This window comes from Orcinus orca, chromosome 20 (genome assembly GCF_937001465.1).
Source record: "Orcinus orca chromosome 20, mOrcOrc1.1, whole genome shotgun sequence".
Taxonomy (NCBI): Eukaryota; Metazoa; Chordata; class Mammalia; order Artiodactyla; family Delphinidae; genus Orcinus; species Orcinus orca.
In genome coordinates, this window is record NC_064578.1 from 31,804,874 (window position 1) to 31,824,082 (window position 19,209).

Here is a 19,209-nt window from a genome sequence, read left to right on the forward strand (position 1 = left end):
TCATTCTGTAGGATTTTTTTTCCCTCCATTTGAATCAAACATTGATGAAAGCTCTACTGCCAGCAGCTGTTCAGAGACAATTTAATTCCAGCTGTGATAATTCACCGTGTCAGACATTGGCTGTTATATGTTGATACAACAGTTCTCCAGATTTGCATTTTTATCAAAAGGAACAAATGTTTTGAACATTTCGGTACAGATGGTATTTAATCATGTACATACTACTTTAACATGTACAAGGTAAACACTGGAAAGTCAATATCTGCAAAAAGTAATCATATAAACTCTAACTGATTAATCTGATATTGGTCATATGGCCTAGTTGCAAAAGTCAATGTCTTTTTCTTTGGTTGCTGCCATACTTGGTTATTTTTATTATCTCAGATAACCAATGTTGCGATGACTCTTTTCTCTAAGGAATGTTTAACTTTATATTTAATGGATTACCCCTCTTTAAAAGTCATTTAAAATTTTAGCATTTTCTTAGTTATATAATGTAATATTATGGTATTATTTTATTAGGTTATGAAATAGTAATATATTAAATTCTAGCTCAGAATTAATTTGTCTTTTAAAAAATATACTGGAGGAACACATAATATGTAAGATCTCTCTTTATTCCTTAACAGAAATAAAAATGACAACCTCCTTAATTTTAACTGCCTCACTTAAGACATGTTAGAATTTAAGAAGTAATCTTATATAATTATTTCACTGTACATCTTTTCTTGAACAAAAAATAAAGCCCAAGTAAATGTTAATGCACTATGTTATAGTATGTGCCTAATTTCCCAATCACTGCATTAAAAGTAAATTTATTTGTTTTTTTTAACATTTTAACGAGTACAGACTAATTCAGGAAGACTTTAGGTTTGATGCTGTAAAGTCGAAATTGTGCCTGAAACCGATCCCCTTCCCATAGGTATCGCCCTGTAGATAACACTACGGGGACCAGGATGCTCTGAGTTTGAAATTCACACATTTGCTTTATGTTTTCTGTCTGTGTCATGATTACTCTGACCATTTTTAAAGTACTTTAAATATTTATTGAAATAATATTTCAAGTGTTAATTACAGTGGTAATGAAAACAGCCAAATGCCACATATCAAGAATGAGTGTTTATCCGTATTGTTAATGTGATATGTTAGATTTCATTAAGCAGTAATGGGGTAGCAAATGAGTCACAAATTACAGTTGCATCTGTTACTAGACCACATTAGTGCCAAAATAACGGCAAATGCAGCCATAGGGTTACATTCATTAGCCAACCTCGCTTGTGGCCAATTCATCCCTTTGTGTTTGAGAACTCGGGGTACCACAGTCAGAAATTGACATCCTTGGGGGGGTCATTATTGGAATAAATATGTCAGAAAATCTAATATTTCATTCTAGCTTTCAAATGTGTTATTATGCTCTAATGTTTTGCATCTGTTGAATCTGCTAAGAACCTCAAGATGTTCAATTGTCTGCCATAGACTCCCATAGCTTGTGACCTCTTTATTTCTGGTGAGATACAAATAGTAGTTGACAGGTTCTATAGGCAAGAAATGTTTTTTTTTTTCCCCTTGCGTTTGTTTCTATTTTCTCTCAGATGGTTCTTAGGTTACATCATCATTGATAGCTTGAAGAAGGATGATTTTCAGCTCTTAATTAGTTCTTTTAACCAGTTACAACAGATTCAAATTATGTGGTACCAATTCATTCTTCAAAAAATGCTATTAGTAATAAATGAACTATAATGTTGACCCTCTGAGCTAGGAATAAAAAGTATCTGAGCTGTCCCTGAAGCCCTTCACCCTACAAAAAAAATATTTTAGACCTTGACCCTTCTCCCTACAAAATCCAAGTTCTATTTCAAGAAAGACAATTCATGGGGTTCAGCAAGGCAGCCCTGATTTGCATCCCAAGGCCCTATGTGAAGACACTATCTTTGAGACTCTAAGTAGCCGTGAAGAAAACAATGCATTATTTACTTAGGTCTTGAGAAGTAACACATGTCTAGGTAATTGAGCAACATCCATGGAATTAGAACATTTCTATCAATATATCTCTATGCTCGTTCTATGGTCTTTAAAAGCTGAAGACTGGGGCTTCCCTGGTGGCTCAGTGGTTGGGAATCCGCCTGCCGATGCTGGGGACACGGGTTTGTGCCCCGGTCCGGGAAGATCCCACATGCCGCGGAGCGGCTGGGCCCGTGAGCCATGGCCGCTGAGCCTGCGCGTCCGGAGCCTGTGCTCTGCAACGGGAGAGGCCACAACGGTGAGAGGCCCGCGTACCGCAAAAAAAAAAAAAAAAGCTGAAGACTGGAAGAAAAGTGTTCTGATAAATACATAGAAAAATCTTCCTATAAAAGAAAACAACTCTCCTTACAATTTAAATAAAAGCCGTGGATATATGTACTCTGATAATCCTTATATGAAATGCTTTATTACAAACAGTAACAATTTCCGTGGAAGCATCCATTGCACTTGAGGATATACCAATAAGGAAATTTAAAAAGCAAACCATACATTCAATATCACTTGTTTTATATGTTGTGGCAGAAAGTAAATATGTGTAATGTTCACTTCTGGATTAATGTCGAATGTGTGCTCCACAAAATCGTCAGCATTTGATGAAGCATGTGGATAATGTAAGCGTTTGAGCCGTTTCACTAACATATCAATAAAGTGGTAATTTGTTATATAGCCAAATCTAGTGTCGCTGGTGCTCCAACTAACAACAAAGACAGATGTTGCTAATTAAGTACGCATTAAAAAACTGTTAATACTGATACTCCATTAAAATCATATGATAATGAGACTCAAATCTTTAATCAGAATGATCAGCAAAACTTTATATATGGAAATCTGTGTTTAAGGTATTTTCATTTGAGAAATCAATATTTGGCCTAGCTCTGTAGTATTTTCATGCGAAATCTTTCGTTTTCCCTCCAAGGAGAAATGAGATATAGGAAGAGAATATGAAGATATCTGTATTTTGTTTCCTTTAGCAGACGTTCCATACACCAAGCCTCGGAGATGAGGAGTTTGAAATACCCCCGATCACGCCACCTCCAGAGTCGGACCCCGCTCTGGGCATGCCTGATGTACTTCTACCTTTTCAAGGCCTCAGCGATCCGTTGCCTTCCCAGGGAAGTGAATTCACGCCCCAGTTCCCCCCTCAAAGCCTGGATCTTCCTTCCATTACAATCTCAAGAAATCTCGTGGAACAAGATGGCGTGCTTCATAGCAGTGGGTTGCATATGGTAGGCAGCAAATTTACTGCTTGAAAGTGTTTTAGTTATTGTTTGTCCTTCTCAGGGTAAAGACCTGAGAGCCCATGTGCTATAACATGCTCGTGCCTATCCACCGGAGGACGTGTGGATTGTTCCTCCCAATGCCGTTTAAATGCAGGTAGTGGATTAATCCCTGGTGTGGGACAAGAGCGCGCTGGGTTGGTTGACTTGAAAGAGGAGGACCCAACAAGATCCTTCTGGTTTGAAATGAGTTTCTGAGAAGTCTGATTCATTGGTTTGAAAGCAGCCCATCTCCCCTTGCCTTTGGTTTGACAAAGAGGTGTACTTGAGTTGAAAGTTTGCCCAGGAGAGTTTTTAGAAATGGAAGCCCTTATCAAGCGCCCGGGTCTTTTGCATTTGTTGGATCAAAGCATCACGTTTATGATACATGATTTGCTCCTATCTGAGATGAAATATCAAACTGTGGTACAGAGAAAGGGAGAAAGAATAATTGCTTATAACCAGCAGAGAAAAATATAGAGCAGGTTATTGTGTGAAGTATACCTAATTGTGGTATTTATTGTCGTAAACATCAAGTAAGGCCCTCCAGAGAGCCAAGGTTACTAATGCAATAATTTCGGTTCTGTTTTTCTTAGTGTGCAATTATAGTTAGCAATCACCAGAGTAAATCTGCTTAAGTATTTTAAGCTCATCTGCTGGGATTGTTTTTTTTTTTCTCTACCATAGTATGTAATGCATTTGTGTCTATCTAGGTGAGGTACTAGGCAGACATTTTAAAACAAGATTAATAGTTTATAGGGCTTTTTTTTTAACCCTGATAAAATGAAACAGATGTGTTGGTATAACAAAAAACAATTCCTATTGCTTGTTTACATATTTCTGTGCACATTATGACCATGCCAGCGATGTTTATTGGTTTCATTGTTAATTCCCCAGATAACAACAGATGATTGCCAAATATGTAGTGGATTAGCAGTGCAAAGATTCAGTGTGCTCTCTGAAATATAAGATTACTTTCCCAAATAGGATTGCGGCAACATAATTTTCTTTGCCTGTGATCTTTTGTGTCTGAGCTGAACATCAGGGTTTTTATTTTTACTTTTTTGTCAGAAAAGAATGCAGGGAACAGTCGGGAAATGGTCATTAAGTATTCATAAACGTTCTTCGCCATCACAAATAATTGTTTCCTGTGAACTTTCTTACATTTTTGTCCCTTTGACACTGGAAGGGAGGGTTCTGTCCTCTGTTCCTCTATAATGAGGCTTGCAATGTTGTGCCTGGAAAATAATAAAAATAAAAAGGGTGTTTAGTCACCAAGAGAGTTTGCCCAGGGTTCACCATTATTCATAGATGCTCAGCGAGGCTCATTTGAGTTAAGGAAATAGGTAAAAGACCATATAATGCATGCTAAAATGTGTGCTTTATTAAATTGGTAAATATTTATTAATAATATAAGAATCTGCCTTTAAATTAAACATCTGATGAATTACCTTGCCTTAAAGCTATAAAACTGTTATTGCTGCTATAAAAAAAGTGTAAAGGAGGCATTTTGACTATGAAATTTCATTTCATGGTCAATTGAATTTACTATATTGGAAAGAACTAAAGATGGAATCATAAAATAATTATGATATTCACATACACTTAAAGAACAGTGCTTTCACGGGCTGGCATTGGAAGAGAGGACTCAATTTTTAATGCTTCTTTTGTAATGTATTGCTAATCACTCAAGCCGTTGAATTATTTCATTGATTTTTAAAAGTATGAGTACTTTAGCCAAGTGCAAATTGTTGTCATGGTATTTACATGGACCTCATCACATTTATTGGAGCCTTTCTGAAGTTTTGCTGAACCCAAATGATATTTATTTTGGCTGGAAACAAACTAATCTTGTTGAAAATTCTAGTAGAATTTCACCTTGAAGAAATGTCATGGGATTTTAAATCACAAATGTTGGAAAAAATAAAATGTACCAGGACAGAATTATGATGAATACAATGTGTCGTTGGCTTTGTTCTATGTACTACCTGACATGTTCACCTATAAACTTGAATTCAGAATCGCCAAAGGCATGGTTAAAAATAGGTTATGTCAAGGTTCTTCTATATTTCCCTCCGGGTACCGAGGTGGCTGGCGACATCATAATGCTCCACAGCAGCTCCTCGGAGATTTCCCTTAGGAAGGTCACCAGAAAAATAATAAATAATACTTTATACATCATGCACTCGGCTTCCCAGTGTGCACCGGCTATCATACCTTATGCAAGTAAGAAGTTTTATTATCCAAATGAATATGGCTGTCTGTTAAGGATTGCTATGGTGAATTAAGACTTTCATATAAGAAGAAAAGCCAGCTTGTTTATGGGGTATTGAACCAGCTTTTCTTCAGAGCTTCACTGGTTTTCCTTTAGAAAGAGTGACAGTTTGTCACATTACTGATTAGCTGCATTTTTGTTGGCAACCAGCACAACATGTTTATCTTCCTTAAGTTTCTGCCATTATATTTAAAAAACAGAAAGCAGGAACAAAAAAGAAAAGGGGGGATTAAAAAGAGTCTAATGATTAGCATTCCCATTTCAAAATATGCAAATAATGCCCTGGTATTCAAAAGCGAATTGTTGAAAAAATTGAAAGTCGATGCGTTTGTGACTTCAAAGAACAACCTTGATTTGCTTGTTGTGGATATGTGTATTTTCACACAGGGTGTCGCTGGCAAGTTGAAATCAACAGTCATAGTTTGGTTACCTCTAAGCATTATTGTCAGTTTAGATGATCATCTGGAAATTATTTTAATCTACAAAAGATTGCAATCCTAAAAATCTACAACGTGCGCTCCAAAAGGTTTCTTTCTTTTTTTTTTTTTTTAACACCTCTCTATAATCTGCCCAGCCTGCTGAGTAGCATTGACATCAGTAGTACATCAATTTCAGAAAGTGGATTATTTTTACTAGACAGCTATTGTGACATATTGGGTCAGTCATAAATGAAAGATATTCATGCAAGCATGCAATACTTGTAATGAAGTCTCACTCTGACCTTCTGTATGATTGATTCTGTAATTTAGTTTTCTCAGGCAGTGCCTGAAATGAAATGAAATCATGTTGAACAAGTTTTGAATACCCACAGTGCACCAGGAGAAGAAAAATCTGCAGCCCTAGAGGCTTGAGAGAGCAGCTGAACGATTTATCTCTATGCTATTATAGCCTTTGCCAGCATTCAACATTTCTTTTTTTTTTTTTCTTATTTGGCTTAAGTACTTAATTCTGCAGGTAGCAGTAAATGGGAAAATAAAATGCTGTTCAGATTTAAAATGACAGGACAGGAGTATGTGCAGGGGACTGATAAAATATCTTGAATAGAACTGACCTTTCATGTAGCTGAAAGTTACTGGGGGATTCATCCTCATAATTACCATATAGATTATTTTTATTTCTTTCCTGCAATGAAACATTTCAGAGAGCAGTAGTGCTGATTGAATGAAAATTGAACGTGTTAACATTCTTTTCAGCTTAGCCTGTTGTACATAACAGAAGGTTAGCTTTGATGAATTTCAAAATTCTCTTTGATATCCAAGAAACAGACAGTAACATAATTGTCTCTAGTCTGATATTTTGTATGCCCCCCAAAAGAGAATTTATAAAACACACTGATAATTCCCATATTTTTTCTTCGTGCATTATGTTTTGTGTTTGGAAGAGCGACGTTTTCTGTTTGATGTTGCTTTGGACTTAATTGCGATAGCACATGTTTATAGAGAACACTACTGGTGCTCTGATAATATCAAACATAGTACTAGAAAATTGACAAAGATGGAAGTAAGGGAGCTAAATTTGGGTATGGCAGTCTCTGTACCCGTTAAGGAAAGAGAATGAGAGAGAAAAAAGTCCTACAGAAGGTATGCACACAGAGAAGAAAAGTACCAGCTTTTAAAATATTCACAAAGCTCTTATGTCATAATCCAGACAGACATCATTTTTGATCAGAAAAATAAGAATGTATCAAAATAATACTCCTAAAATTACCAGGCTTATTTTAGAAGTTTTGATTTTTTCGTACAGTCATTTAGTAGGGGTCTAATTCTGAATTATTTTTATTTTCACAAAATAACTTTCATGCCATTTTTGTACTATCCAAAATCTTACGTTAAGAGAAATCGCAGACTGTTCAATTAATACATCGTTTTAGCAATGTAGCTTAATGTGTTACAGATAAAACAGTTATTTCATGGGTCATTAATGTGTTTAATGCATGGAACGTTCTATTAAAACAAGCCCTTATTGTTATGGACAGGTTCATTGCCATTGTCAATAGAGGCGGCAGAGCTAAATTCCACAGGACGATTACCATTTAGCCATTGGGGGGACCAACAAGTTCTCATACAAATTGAATGATTAACTCAGTAATGTTTATTTTTGGTCAGGTCATGGTCGAAACGTATTCTTATTGTAAATTAACAATAGAAAAGGCACATCTTACATAAGCAAAATAACTCACTTTGAGTGGAACGGAACCTATCTGTGCCAAGCCCAAAGTATATAATTAAAACCATATTAATTCTAGAAGACATTTGCTGAGCACTTACTAGGTGCTATATATTGTTCTTAATCATTAGAGACCGATCATTTATCAAACTGAGTTCTCGATCAGCAGTGTCTCTTCCATGTAATACAAAACTTCGGAGTCTGATGACTGCTTCAAAGAGGCATGCTGTCCAAAGTCCACTTTAATTAACTGTTGCTACACCTGGACAATCGTCTACCCAAAATACCCAAGCCACAGACATTTTACGAGCTGCCTTTTTTGGTAGAGCAAATAACCTTGTACCATACACGGCTTAAAAGAAATATTCTTTATTCTCTGCCTAGAGAGGCCTACTGACCCCAAACGTATGAGTGTTGTCTTTAAGGTTGAGTTAACTTTAGGATCATGTATTAAAGGAGGGGCGTGTTCCAAACTTCTACAAAACCCAATTAGCTCTTGTGAAGGGCAACATGTGATTACTTGGTTGATTTATCCCATTCAAGGAAACATGTTATTAAAAAGTTAGGCTATGGTTTATTTCCCTGTATCTTGTTTTTAACATATATACTCTACAGTTATAATCTTCTATAGCATTGGCAGTATTTCCCTGTGGGTTAGGGACAGAAGACACACCATTCTACATCACTCAGATTCCCAAATAAAACTGGCTTGATGGGTCAAACAGTTTTTAGAGGGATGAGAGTTACTCCCGTACTGTGGCCTCACTTGTCACCCTTAGAAACAGTCTCCTTTGCTCGTTTACGGCCTGTCCTGTCCCCTCATCTGTCTCGTTTGCTACTGTCATCCTCAGGCCTGGAACAGTGTCTGGGCTGGAATACACGAGGCTCTCAATAAATATTATATTTGTGGAATATATGAATGAATGAAAGGATAATGAAAGAATATTTATTTGTTATTAAGAACGTACCTTAATACTAAATAAAAATGGAGGTGGGGAGGAGGTTTAAAGTATCAACAGCTGTAAAAATGGAATTCCTCTTTAAAATTTTAATTTAGGATTGAATAAAATCAACACAGAGCTGACTCCTTGGTAAAACAAAGGAGTTAGAGGGTACATAAGAAAATACCATTGTTTTATGATAAACTTGAAATTTTTATTTTGCTAAGAAACTATTAACTTTGGGGAAGACTGGTTTTCACAAAACTTTCATGTGTAGGTATGTTTGATTATAACCCTGAGAGTAGTTATTAAGTAAAAAGTATCTATTTCGGTGCAGATATTTTGATAAATATAACCTTTAGGGTATGTAGGTCTGTAATTATCATTGGTGTATTTGGCACGACTGTGTTTGTTTCAGTTTCTATTTGGGTTAGGAATGCACTCGCTATGCGTAAATGTTGATTGATTGTTTATTTGGAAATAAAATTTTAACCTCGCTATAGGACATAACTAAATAATTGAGCATAAAATTACTGGATTTCCTATTTGTAGTTCTCTGATATTTATTAATACAAAGCAGTTTTTATTACTGATAATTAATTACTCCATTTCTCAAGAAATATTGATTAAAAAACCGCATAGTGAAAATGTATTTAGTCGCACTTTCTAATATATTTGGGTTATTTGCTTCTTAATTAGATGTTACCCTTTATTATAAAAATCTGATATTACATTGTTACAGAGAATATTTACTTGTAAATGTAGATGGAAGGTGTATTAAATACATTTGCATGTTAGATTTTTAAAAATCCTTTGTGATAAAATCGACTCAGATGGAAGTGAGCATCATTGAACTGAGTAAAAATATCAATAGATAAAATAGAATAAGGGGTGGTACTTAAAATTTAAAAATCTATTCTAAAGCTTATATCTTACATTTGTAAAAGAAACAAAAACGCAAAACAGGAGGATGTGTGATTAGGTGTCACCAAGTATGCATCACAAAGATAAATTCCAGGCATGGGAAGGAAAGGGAAATTCATTCTGAGAGGACTTCGTGGAGGGACAGGCCCGAAAGTAGGAGTGAAAAAGATTTGAATATGTAGAGGAGGGAGAGTTTTCTTGGCTAAAGAAACAAGAGCAAACCATTCCCATCCCCCCAAACCCCACATATTTTATATGAAGTATGGACATGGTAATATAACACGGTGATTTACACAGTAGGGACGTTTTTACCCTTTCCGTTCTCTTTCAATCTTAAGTGAAGAAGGAAGTCTCAGTCTGGGGCTAATGAGTCTTTCACGTCTCTCTCTCATCCTTTTTAAAAAAGAGAGCAGAACTCTGGCTCAGAACCTTAGGCAGGCCTGCATATTTAGATGGACTGTAATGGAATTTTCAGTATTTCCTTTACTTAGTATTTATCTGGCATTCCGTTGATTATGGTGATTCCAGTTTTTAATTTATGCTAGTGATGTAAAGTTTCCTTTTGAATATAAAATTATTCAGATATTTAACCGTTCACTCAAATGATTAACGTTCAATAATAGACTGGATTTCAGGCAATTTAAGAAAACGGGGGACCTCTACCCCAAATTTCCCGTTCCTTGGTTTCCTGTTTTAAAAAAACAAAAGACAAAGAGGCTCTTTCATCAGGTAGAGAGAGAAGCAAGCCTCAGCTGAGCACTCCCCCAACCAAGACACGGACAAACCATCAAGGCATTGTTGCGCAAAGGCTTCGTTAAGTTGTACTTATAGATAGAAGGCAATGTGCTCTCTGTTAGAAGTCCATGGCCTGCCCATTCTGAATGACCTTTCTGACCGCAAAAACTAATCCTTGAGTACTCTCCAAAACATAAGTTGAGGTGTTAGGCTATATATTTATACTATTTATAATTAAATCCAAGTTGTCCACAATTGATGGATGCCCATGAAGTATGATCAGTTAATACTTTCTTTTTTGAATTTTATTTTATTTATTTTTTACACAGCAGGTTCTTATTAGTTATCTATTTTATACATATTAGTGTATACATGTCGATCCCAATCGCCCAATTCATCACACCACAACCCCCAGCCCCTGCCACTTTCCCCCCTTGGTGTCTATACGTTTGTTCTCTACATCTGTGTCTCTATTTCTGCCCTGCAAACTGGTTCATCTGTTCCATTTTTCTAGGTTCCACATATATGCGTTAATATACGATATCCGTTTTTCTCTTTCTGACATACTTCATTCTGTATGACAGTCTCTAGGTCCATCCACGTCTCTACAAATGACCCAATTTCGTTCCTTTTTATGGCTGAGAAATATTCCATTGTATATATGTACCACATCTTCTTTATCCATTCATCTGTCGATGGGCATTTACGTTGCTTCCATGACCTGGCTATTGTAAATAGTGCTGCAGTGAACATTGGGGTGCGTGTGTCTTTTTGAATTATGGTTTCCCCTGGGTATATGCCCAGTAGTGGGATTGCTGCATCATATGGTAATTCTATTTTTAGTTTTTTAAGGAACCTCCATACTGTTCTCCATAGTGGCTGTATCAATTTACATTCCCACCAACAGTGCAAGAGGGTTGCCTTTTCTCCACACCCTCTCCAGCATTTGTTGTTTGTAGATTTTCTGATGATGCCCATTCTAACTGGTGTGAGGTGATACCTCACTGTAGTTTTGATTTGCATTTCTCTAATAATTAGTGATGTTGAGCAGCTTTTCATGTGCTTCTTGGCCACCTGCATGTCTTCTTTGGAGAAATGTCTGTTTAGGTCTTCTGCCCATTTTTGGATTGGGTTGTTTGTTTTTTTAATATTCAGCTGAATGAGCTGTTTATATATTTTGGAGATTAATCCTTTGTCCGTTGATAGTATTTTTTTTTAAGATTTTTTTTTTTTGATGTGGACCATTTTTAAAGTTTTAATTGAATTTGTTACAATATTGCTTCTGTTTTATGTTTTGGTGTTTTGGCTGCAAAGCATCTGGGATCTTAGCTCCCCGACCAGGGATGGAACCCGCACCCCCTGCACTGGAAGGCAGAGTCGTAACCACTGGACCACCAGGGAAGTCCCCTGATCAGTTAATACTTATTGGAATGAGTAACATCACTGGATAGGTACCAAGCCTTTAAACTTTGAGTGGCATCCTTCTACATTGTGAACAAAATCTAGGATGGATTACAAGGCCTGTTACTTTTGGCCATTACTTGCCTCTCCAGCTTCACAGCGAGCCTCGCTTTCCCTGGCCAGTAACGCTGACCTCTCCCTTACTTATCCGTGATGCGCTTCCTTATGCTATGTGACTTTGTACAAGTTCTTCTTCTCTGCATACGATGCTCTTCTCTCTTTTCTAGCTCAGTTAGCTTCTTCTCTTCCTTTACACCTCACCCCAGTGGGTCACCTCTGCAGGGAAGCATCCCCTGATTTCCCCACCTTGCATGATCTGGCCCATTCCCATCTCTCCGATCCCATTGCATTTCGCTGTTTATCTTGCCTACCCGGCTCCCACCTCTGCGGGTCTCCTTTCCATTTCTTAAGAGTGCCAAGCCCTCTCCCACCTCAGACTTTGCATATGCTCTTCCCTCTGCCGGGAACATACTTTCTCCTCATTTCCTGATTAGCTTCTCCTCATTCTTTAGGTATCAGCTCAAAAGTCATCTTGGAGAGGCCTTTCTTGCTGACTTAATCAAATGTAGCTACCCTCCCCAGAATAATTTTTTTTTTGTCTAGCTTATTTTTTTCACAGTATCACAGTTTGAATCTTGTTTATGCACATGTGTTCTGTTTTCACAGACAGAACCTAATCTTTGGACACTCCCTCCTCCTCCCCCTCAAGAAGATGATTTCCATTATATTTGTCTAATAAAGTCATTCTCAAACAGGAAAGGGGGGGATTTTGCCCATCAGGGGACATTTGCCAATGTCTGGAGACATATGGTTGTCACAACCTGTGGGGCAGGGGAGGCTACTGGCACCTAGTGGGTAGAGACCAGAGATGCTGTTAAGCATTTACAATGCTCAAGGTGCATTGTAAACCAAGAATATGATGCGTTCTCCCAACAAAGAATTACCCAGACCAAAATGTCAATATTGCAGAGGTTGAGAAGCTCTTATCTAATATTATCAATTAGAGGACAGAGTGAGATAAGAAGAGAGAATGAGTTGTTTCCAAATGATGAACAGTTTAGGAAGCGATACAAGTAAACTCTCCACATGAAACATAATTGTGAAAGGAGTTGAAGAAGCTACCAGCATTCAGTCCTTATTGTTGGATGCGCTAATAGCAATCTCTTATAACCCACTAGTTGCTTTGCCTTTCAGTGATCATTGGTAAATATTTCAAGGCTTAATTTTAATAAGTGAAACGTAATGATTTACAAAAATGCATTAAATTTCTTTTTTTTTAATGTACAGTGTGGGGAAATACAGTCTATATCTGTGTAATATCTTTTTTTAAAATTTATTTATTTATTTTTGGCTGCGTTGGGTCTTGTTGCCGCGCGGGCTTTCTCTAGTTGCAGCGAGCGGGGGCTATTCTTCGTTGGGGTGCACGGGCTTCTCATTGCGGTGGCTTCTCCTGTTGTGGAGCACGGACTCTAGGCACACGGGCTTCAGTGGTTGTGGCACGTGGGCTCAGTAGTTGTGGCTCGCGGGCTCTAGAGTGCAGGCTCTGTAGTTGTGGCACATGGGCTTGCTTAGTTGCTCTGCAGCATGTGGGATCTTCCCAGACCAGGGCTTGAACCCGTGTCCCCTGCATTGGTAGGCGGATTCTTAACCCCTGCGCCACCAGGGAAGTCTCAAAAATGCATTAAATTTCTTAGAGCTATATCCATGGTTATACATTTTCTTCTCATGTCAGTACTACTAGGAAAAATGGTGAGCTATTTTGGAGGAGTATATATGAATTATTCTTGCTTATACTTTGTTATAGTAAATTCATCAGTCCCTTCTAAATTAGAGTCATGTTTAAAAGAATCATATGGTAGTTTTCAAAGATATCTGGCCTGGCACATAGTAAGTGCTCAATAAACACTTTTCAACTGAGCTGACATCTTTCTCTTTTTAGGTAGAAATCCTAAGATGCAAGGAAGTGTCTTTTAAAGGTTACCTATTTTTTAAAATAGAAAATGATTGGAGATTTTCAGGATCGTCAGCTTCCCCAAGGAAGTTGTTAATAATTGGTGGCCCTAAAGGAACTTGACTCTCTAAAGAGATAACTTTCACCATTAATCTTATACTGTAATCCTTACATATAGGAAGTTATTATTGGAGAGCTGTGTACCGTGGTAAATGCTAGCACAATTTGATGCACTGATTATGTGGTTCAGAGGTTACTTGACAATATTTTAACGGTCCTTGGTGTATGGTCCTGTGGGAGATTAGAAAAGGTGCGCCAGCATTTTTTGGATCTGAAGACCATGTAGATGGCTCTAAGTTTTGGCAAGACCTTAGCCCCACCACCAGTATGGTTCAGGAGTGGTTTTCACACTGTCCCTGCTTCAGGAAAACCCATTTTTTCTTGGTGAAATGTTGTGAGGAATCTCAATTTATAAAGCAAACGAAAACTGAGTTGCTTTTGTTAAACGGGGATGGATGGTGGCAGTGCAGAACTCAGAGCCCCATTCTTCTCTCTTTCCGTCAGTACGTGCTTCCACTGTGGTGGCACCGTGGCTCCCTAGAGCACAGTTTCTCCATCAAGCAGTCACCAGCTAACTCAGTAGCCTAGGGAATCACTCTTAGCCAAGAATAGGTATAATAGTATCTAATTCAGAAAGTTAGAGGATTGAATTGGAAAATGCATATTAAGCTTAGCACAAATCCTGGCCCCGAGTAAACATACAGTCAATGTTCCTTGTTTGTGAACCTTGGCTCTTTGTCAACAGGAACTCTCAGGCAACCAGGTCCATCATAAAGGCATAAATTGCAGGTGGAATTCAGGAAGAGCTGATAAAGCCAAGAAAACTAACTCCTTGGCCTTCTGTGTGACCATGAGATTCCTCTGAAATACTGTAGGTCTGGGATGCATCAGTCAAGTACCTATACGTGCTGATGTTCATGGGCATAGAAGTAAAGAACACAAAGTGACTCCTCAGTTAATGAGAAAACTGTGTAAGTCATATCCTCATATGTCATGGCCATGCCAGTTAACTAATTTATTATTATTCAGTCAGAATTAAAATACTCTAGAGTGGCCTGTAGATATTTTAAAATACTTAGATTTAAAGAAGTCTGAAAGGACTTTTAAAAAGCCTTCTGAAAGATGTATTTGGAGACTAAAATTAAGAATAAGATAGCTTAAGCTCATGCAGCTCAATATCAAAAATAACCCAAAAACCCAATCCAAAGATGGGCAGAAGACCTAAATAGACATTTCTCCAAAGAAGATATACAGACTGCCAACAAACACATGAAAGGATGCTCAACATCACTAATCAGTACAGAAATGCAAATCAAAACTATAGTGAGGTATCACCTTACACCAGTCAGAATGGCCATCATCAAAAAAATCTACAAACAATAAATGCTGGAGAGGGTGTGGAGAAAAGGGATCCCTCTTGCACTGTTGGTGGGAATGTAAATTGATATAGCCACTTTGGAGAACAGTATGGAGGTTCCTTAAAAAACTAAAAATAGAACTACCATATGACCCAGCAATCCCACTACTGGGCATATACCCTGAGAAAACCATAATTCAAAAAAGAGTCATGTACCAAAATGTTCATTGCAGCTCTGTTTACAATAGGCAGGACATGGAAGCAACCTAAGTGTCCATCAACAGATGAATGGATAAAGAAGATATGGCACATATATACAATGGATAAAGAAGATGTGGCACATATATACAATGGATAAAGATGTGGCACATATATACAATGGAATATTACTCAGCCATAAAAAGAAACAAAACTGAGTTATTTGTAGTGAGGTGGATGGACCTAGAGTCTGTCATACAGAGTGAAGTAAGTCAGAAAGAGAAAAACAAATACCATATGCTAACACATATACATGGAATCTAAAAAAAGAAAAAAAAATGGTTCTGAAGAACCTAGGGACAGGTCAGGAATAAAGACGCAGACGTAGAGAATAGACTTGAGGATACGGGGAGGGGGAAGGGTAAGCTGGGACGAAGTGAGAGAGTGGCATGGACATATATACACTACCAAACGTAAAATAGATAGCTAGTGGGAAGCAGCCGCATAGCACAGGGAGATCAGCTCGGTGCTTTGTGACCACCTAGAGGGGTGGGATAGGGAGGGTGGGAGGGACATGCAAGAGGGAGGGGATATGGGGATATAGGTATACATATAGCTGATTCACTTTGTTATACAGCAGTAACTAACACACCCTCGTAAAGCAATTATAATCCAATAAAGATGTTAAAAAACAATAAAAAGAAAAGAATAAGTTAGCTTAAATCCCAGGAGTCGGGGGCTGGAAGTGACGTAAGCAAGAAATGGTGGAACTTTAAGAGAATGCGGAAGAGTGGACAGTCAGCTCAGATTTTTGAAGAGAAATAGCTAAATGTGTGAAGAATGCTAATAAAAAGAAATTAGGACAAACTGATAGCGTAAAATCCACTTTTGCCATACAAGTCTGCAGAAGGATGCCTGCCCGGAGAAGGTAATATTTTAGGAGTAGTGGAAGAGGATATTGTCAGTGAGACAAAGAAGAGTTGGGGTTCTTCTGATATGAGTGACACATTTCTCCAGGATTCCACAGGAATTTGATAACTCAGAAATCATTAAGAAGTGGAAAATTTATATGTTTAATATTAAACCCTAGCAATTAGCTACAGACTATTTTAACTACTTGTGTCTCCTCTTTTTAGTTTTTCCTAACTAGAGTGTTTTAGTTTTTGCTTCTTTTGTTTTGTTAAATGGAAAAAGTTACGATGCTTCCCTCCTTGCCCCTCCAATCCAATCCAATATAATGTAACCATTGTTTATACACTTTTTTTTTAAACAAAAAGGGTCTGTGCTCTGTTTTGCAACTTGCTTTTTCACTTGCTATATCTTGCATATCACTCTAGATTAGTGGTTTTCTAGAACTGGGAGCAGTTTTGCCCTCCAGGGGGCAATGTCTGGAGACATTTTTGATTGTCATGACTGGTGAGGGGAGGGAGGTTGCTACTGGCATCTAGTAGGTGGAGGCCAAGTTTACTGTTGACATCCTGCAATGCAAAGGACAGCTCCCACAGCAAAGAATTATCTGGTCCAAAATGTCATTAGATCCAAAATTGAGAATCATTTCTCTAGGTCAATACACATAAATCTAATTCATTATTTTAAAAAGCTTCATAATACTTTGTAGTATGGTCGATCATGATTGATTCAACTAGTTTCCTACTGATAGCTCTGGCTTCTTATTTAGTGGCATTATAATATTTAATATCAAGAGATCAAACGCTCCAAGTTACAATTCATTTGTTTCTTTAAAGAGCAAAATAAGCCTTATCAGAAAGATTCAAAAGAGGAATTTATAGGCTTGTGTATAAAATTAGATTCTGGGTCACTGTGAGTCAGGAGAATTTGGTTTCAAGAAAATCACAGACTCACTCTAAATGACAAGTCTTAAAGTAAGTCATTTGAAAAGCATGTCTTCATTTTTTGATTCTTTGGAATTAAAAGAAGAAGAAGAAGCAACTCTAAAGCCTTTTACATGACTGCCCAATACAGAGAAGTCTACATTTGAAGTGACAGCAGTAACTTTCAGAGAAGCTAATTCTGATTGTCTTTACCTCCTCCTTATACATATTTTTTAAAATTCATTAGTACATTAAATCAGATGGGTTGAACAGAAGAAAACAAAGCAGGTTTAAGATGAAAAAAGTGATATCCAATCCTGAGGACATGGACTGACTTCCAAATGTCGTTGACAATGTAATTCAGAATTGGAATGACCCTCTGGTTAACCACACAGGGTTTTACAGAGAGGGTGCCCTGAAGCAAACAGATGCTTGCTCTGTGCTTCTCTAGCCCATCCTCTCTATATGGCATATGCATGCCTGGGAGGATAAAATAGAGAACTGATTCTCCCCTTTTGCAGAGCTGGGGAAAGGGTAGTAGAACCAGAACTGTGCAGGAGAAGGATGGCAAACCAAATGGTGAGCCTGAAAGAGTTAGACCTCTGTTTCCACCCTTTCCTTGTCATCAGTTTCCTCAGGACGAAGCAAGAGGTGGCTGTTTCTCTTCCCTTTGCTGGTAGTGTTTTGTTATCACTTAGTTAAGTCATCCAGTGATAGTTCTCTGGTGCAGCAGACTAGGCTGGATGATTTGGGCTTTGTGCTTTTGACCTTTCAGCTTTCTGGCATGAGTCCTTCTAATTAATAAATTAATAACTAGACAATTAATAGCTATCCTGAGATAAGTCAGATCTATCAAAATTACAAGTCAAACCTATCTAAGGAACTGCTGACATTATAAGTTCATTGTTTTTTTTAATTGAGGTATAATTGACATCTAATATTACATTAGTTTCAGGTGTACAGTGTAATGATCGGATATTTGTATATATTGTGAAATTACCACCACAGTAAGTCTAGTTAACATTTGTCATCATACAGTTACAAAAAAGGTGTTTTTTTTTTATTGTGAAGAGGACTTTTATGATCTATTCTCTTAGCAGCTTTCCAATATGCAATACAGTCCTGTGACCTACAGCCACCATGCTGTGTATTACATCCTTATGATGTACTTATTTTGTAACTGACAGTTGGTACCTTTTGATCCCCTTTCCCCATTTCGTTCCCAACCCCTGTAAGCTCACTGATGTTTGGGAAAACTAAGAATTCCCCCCCTTGCTGTTGCCCCTTTAGGATCAGAGCCACACCCAAGTTTCACAATACCGTCAGGATCCCTCCCTGATCATGAGGTCCATCATCCACATGACGGATGCTGCTCGCTCTGGGATCATGCCTCCTGCCCAGCTCACCACCATCAACCAGTCTCAGCTCAGCGCCCAGTTGGGGTTGAATTTGGGAGGTGCCAGTGTGCCCCACACGTCTCCTTCACCTCCAGCGAGCAAATCGGCGACTCCCTCCCCTTCTAGCTCCATCAATGAAGAGGATGCTGATGAATCCAACAGAGTGAGTTAATTGCCTTTAGTATATAACCTACCAGAGAATTGGGAATCACCCCATGCGCATGTCTTTGAATTTCATTCACAGTAGTACCTTCTTTTGCTTCATGGATTTGGAGTAGCATTTGAATTTATGGTGGTTTAATTTTTTTTCTTCACTCTTTTATGTTTACTTATTTTCTGTGGAAAGTGTATTCAACTGAAAATTGGAAGATCTGGCTTCTCCTATTAGTTGTAAGGCATTGAGTAAGTCACTTAACTCTTGTAGGCTTAATTTTCCTAAATCAGCAAAAGGGAAGGCTTGCACTAGACTTTCCAGAAATTCTGAACTGCTCTGGTTCTAAGTTAATGTCCAGGTAGGCAAGTTTCATCTGGTTAGTTGGCTGAACTGCTGCCCCATTGGACAGTCTTGCACCTTTGATGAGGTTTATCACGTAGTGAGTTCCAATCGTTTTACATCTTTGCTTTTGTCAGGGAA

At 37.8% G+C, this 19,209-nt stretch overlaps 1 protein-coding gene across 2 annotated transcripts in view; it reads left to right on the forward strand.

The window, feature by feature from the left end:
• Positions 1–19,209, forward strand: part of TOX3 (TOX high mobility group box family member 3) — a 107,135-nt gene that overhangs the window by 76,301 nt on the left and 11,625 nt on the right. The window contains exons 3-4 of one of the 2 annotated variants that reach the window (XM_033418937.2): positions 2,994–3,248; positions 18,469–18,738. In XM_033418937.2, coding sequence (XP_033274828.2) covers positions 2,994–3,248; positions 18,469–18,738 — 525 coding nt within the window. The remainder of the gene's footprint in view (positions 1–2,993; positions 3,249–18,468; positions 18,739–19,209) is intronic. The other variant, XM_049703349.1, reaches the window with a different exon arrangement.